Source organism: Perkinsus marinus (genome assembly GCF_000006405.1).
Source record: "Perkinsus marinus ATCC 50983 genomic scaffold scf_1104296929318, whole genome shotgun sequence".
NCBI lineage: Eukaryota > Perkinsozoa > Perkinsida > Perkinsidae > Perkinsus > Perkinsus marinus.
Genome location: NW_003216498.1, coordinates 892,423 through 896,323, shown reverse-complemented (window position 1 = coordinate 896,323; position 3,901 = coordinate 892,423). Strand labels below are relative to the sequence as shown.

The 3,901-nt window shown below is 49.7% G+C and overlaps 1 protein-coding gene across 1 annotated transcript in view; it reads left to right on the top strand.

Annotated features, from left to right (window-relative positions):
* The window catches only part of Pmar_PMAR012608 (conserved hypothetical protein), a gene marked incomplete at its 5' end in the record, with an annotated part of 5,152 nt that extends 1,251 nt beyond the window's left edge, over nt 1–3,901 (top strand). Inside the window, 17 exons of the mRNA XM_002787783.1 lie at nt 1–118; nt 281–432; nt 475–600; nt 644–747; nt 803–965; nt 1,006–1,109; nt 1,237–1,305; nt 1,353–1,466; nt 1,517–1,602; nt 1,908–2,029; nt 2,109–2,476; nt 2,524–2,684; nt 2,918–3,095; nt 3,146–3,306; nt 3,349–3,416; nt 3,614–3,708; nt 3,751–3,901. The exon at nt 1–118 is cut by the window's left edge and continues 4 nt beyond it. Coding sequence (XP_002787829.1) covers nt 1–118; nt 281–432; nt 475–600; nt 644–747; nt 803–965; nt 1,006–1,109; nt 1,237–1,305; nt 1,353–1,466; nt 1,517–1,602; nt 1,908–2,029; nt 2,109–2,476; nt 2,524–2,684; nt 2,918–3,095; nt 3,146–3,306; nt 3,349–3,416; nt 3,614–3,708; nt 3,751–3,897 — 2,336 coding nt within the window. The 3' untranslated portion in view covers nt 3,898–3,901. The remainder of the gene's footprint in view (nt 119–280; nt 433–474; nt 601–643; nt 748–802; nt 966–1,005; nt 1,110–1,236; nt 1,306–1,352; nt 1,467–1,516; nt 1,603–1,907; nt 2,030–2,108; nt 2,477–2,523; nt 2,685–2,917; nt 3,096–3,145; nt 3,307–3,348; nt 3,417–3,613; nt 3,709–3,750) is intronic.

Here is a 3,901-nt window from a genome sequence, read left to right as displayed (position 1 = left end):
AGGCTAATGGTTACTGGATGAAGAAGGGAGGGGAGGATGATCTGCGGCAGATAGTGGCTGACTGCGTCCTCTTCGGTATACCAGATCGATGTCCTACGTGTAACAGTGGGCGCTTCAGGTGAGGCCAATGGAGGGGGGTGGTCTCTCACAGACTCGTGACGACCTGAGTAGAGCGGATCGTAACTGCTGGTGGTTCGTGGAGCTCCTGTGCCTTTGCCTACTGTTAGAATAAGGAAGCATAGGAAGGGGCTCTGATTCGGTTGATCGCCATTCCTTTTAGGTTACACGGTGAGAACTATGAATGCAGTGGTTGGATAAGCGCATATACCAAGTGCACTGAGACCACGAGGAAGCCGGGCCGGAGCCTCTGGCGGTTCACAGAGGACACCCTTATGCTGCACCCAGAGCTGTCGCAGTTGACGCCCTCAATAGGTGGGTTGGAGGCTGTATTGTTGCAATGCGAGTGGTCCGTAGGTGATCGACTTTTCGCAACTATGGAGAAATCAAGGGCGGCCAAGCGGGAGTCTGCAGGTGGCCAGGACGAGGTTCAACCTGCTGAATGGAATCGTGTGGGTGATAGGACTAATACGCCTTTAAAAGGTATCATGCCGGGATCGAACCGGGGACCTATCGTATGTCGTAGGTATGATAATCGGGGCGATTGGCCGGTTGAGCCACACTCGACCTCAGCTGAAACAAATGATCTCTGAGGGTGGTGGCAATCTGCGAGACAAGGTTGATGGAAGAGTGAGTCGTTAAACCCCGGGAATTTCACTCAAGGCTGGGGGCTGTCTTTCCATAGGTTAACTTGGTTATATCCACTGTAGCGGAGCTCGAGAAGCAAGCGGACATATACGCTAAAGCACGGCGCTCGAGGCTTCCTGTGGTGAATGAGGCGTTCGTCCTGGACTGCTTGGACCGGAAGGAAACCTTGCCGATGCAAGGATATCTATGCCATCCTGAAGGTAGTTGTTCATATTTTCGAGGCCCTCATTGCGTTCTCAGAGACGTCTGGCTTCCTCGGTCAAAGTGCAGGCCGGAAGAGTGTGGCTTCCACGCCCAGTCGCTTGTCGAAATACTCAAAGTCGAGTGGGAAGGAGAAGTTGAGAGTAACGTGCACCGTTGACTTCACTGAATGGTTTCGTAATCTGAAACTAACGCGCTAATGATAATAATAATAATATGAATATTGGGAAACCACTGTGCTGATCTGTGGTAAGGATGCAGCGTTTGTAGGTGAAAAATGGTGTGGTCGTACACGACGAGGAGCTCGCTGAGAAAGCACACATTCTCGTTGATGGCAACGTGAGCTGATCGATTCGCCTTTGGAAGCATTTGGGCTGATTCTGTAGGTGGTCTATAGTGAGACCCTCTCGAGGACGGAGGCAGCATCTGGTACGAACAGCTATTACATTATGGAGCTTTACGAGGCCGATCAAGGCACTGGCTATTGGATCCACAGGTCTGTCGAGGCCGCCGAGATCTGTCGTGCAGTAGTGGTGGTCACTTCAGGAAGTGGGGGCGTACGGGAAATGATGCTATTGGTGGAGAGAAGCGTGAGAAGATGGCTGATAAGAAGAATGCTATCTCTGCTTTCGAAGGGTCAGATGATATGCTCTGTTGCATGGGGCGTATATGAACTGTTCGCAACTACACTTTTTCAATCTCAAATTCAGCAAGTGAAAGAACGAATTACGTAAAATGAAATTTGATTTTAGTAGGAGGAATGAAAGTTCAAATTCGAATTTCGAAATTTGAAGTTTGGTTTTCGTAGACCGCTCGGAAATGAAATTTCAAATTTCTTTCAAGTGGAATTGATGAATTTAACAATAGTTAAAAGTAGTGGAAAATTGGAATAACTACGCTTGGCCTTGCATGGTCCGCTGAGGTCCATGGTTCCCTGGTAGGCTATTTGAGGAGAAGACAGGGAATCCCTTTCATGAGGTTGCCGCCGGTCTGCTGCCTTTTGAAATGCATCCTGGCAAGGCGTTCCGACTGGATACCAAAATTGAGAAGGCGCCTAGTGATGGTAGCTCTAGTCCTCTCTCATTGGCTCGCCGTAAAAGTAGGTGCTCGGGGCCTGTATGAGGGTCAGCAGCTGGTGCCAGGTCTTACGGATGGTTCGACCCTCCCGAAGGCTATTGCTAATCTGGTCGCACTTATTTGCGACATCGATGCTATGGAGCAGGAGCTTCGAGATCTTGACATTGATCCGGATAGGATGCCTTTGGGTCGGATATCACGGAAGGGCCTCACTGCGGCATTCAGCGTCCTACAGGACTTGCAAGTGGAGTTGATGCAACCTCGTAGGGCTCATTCAGTGTGTTGTGGGGGCGTTGGAGTTGATGTATCAGGTGGGCCACGGAATCTTATATTAGCCGACTTGACCAACCGCTTTTATACTATGGTGCCACATAGCATTCCACCGGGTGTGCCTCTGCCAGTACTTGACAATGAGCATATCATCGATCAAAAGGTTAGTGCTGGTGGCGTGTCGGGCCTCCTAGGAGCTGTTGGTTCTAGGTTGAGCTGGTTCAGAGCCTCATGGACTTGGAGCTCTCTTACAGCGTTGTCTCCGCCCCGAGTGTGAAGGGTGGTGATCCAATCCGAGCCAAATACAATCAGCTGAAGTGTGGACTCAGCATGGTCGATCGGGCCTCGTTGGAATTTCAACTCATCGAGGAGTAAGTGCGCCACCTATAGTAATCACAATGAACATCGTCTGAGCCTCTAAGAGCCTTGTAGAAAATTTCTCCGTGAGCCATCTTGTTTCTATTGAAGCATGGGAGAGATCACTTGATATGGAAGATCTAGTCGTAAGCATTCGATTCCTTCCGACCGTGAGTTTTCGCCTGTAGTTTATTTCCTGAGGGACCTTGGGTCACCGTCGGTGGTGGTGGTGAAGTTGAATTTCTAGATACGTTGTTAATACCCACGGGCCAACGCATACTACGTACAAGCTGCATCTCATTAACTGCTTCCGAGTTGATCGGTTTGGAGAGAATGAGAGGTTCGAGCCCTACTCGAAAGAACCCAATAGGATGCTACTATGGCACGGTTCGAGGATGACCAACTGGGCTGGCATCCTACCCGAGGTCACTCGGCCGGAAGAGGCTCATACCATTTTCTATTTTGGTTCACTCAGGGACTGCGTATAGCCCCACCACAAGCGCCCGTCACGGGTTACATGTTTGGCAAAGGAGTGTACTTTGCTGATATGGTCTCCAAGAGTGCCAACTACTGCTTCGCTTCGCTAAGCGCTGAGACTGGGTTATTGATGCTATGTGAAGTGGCGTTGGGGAAATCGTAAGGAATCACAGTTATTCGCGTTCTATATTCTCGTCGTAGGTTGGAGCTCCACGAGGCACTCTTCGTGTACGGCGATGGCCAAGACAAACCACCCCAGGGATTCCAAGGTCAGTCTCAACTCTCATCCCCAGTGTGGGAGAATATGTTCATGGTCATTTACATGTGTTGGTGACAATATGGAATTTCTGAGGAAAATTTGGAAAATTGTTATTCGTTTCTGTACACTCTTACCCGATTCCCTGAGCTGGGCTGAGGGAAACGATCATATATTCCTCCAACCGCTGCGCCGTCATCGGATGTACAGGTAAGAAGCTTCCAAAGACGTACCGCAGTACCAAAGGTATCGGTGGTACTTGCCCAGATCCTGCAAGTAACTACATCACTCCTGATGGTTGCATCGTGAGTCGAATCGATGCCCTCGGTTGTCACAAGTCGTTGTAGGTGCCTCGAGGCAAGCCAGTGAAGAACCCAGCTCATAGGGCCAACGGCTCCCTCCTTTACAATGAATATGTTGTTTATGATGTCTCGCAGATAAGGTGCAAATACTTAGTCGAATGCAAATTTGAAACTACGGGAACGATGTGGTGACCGT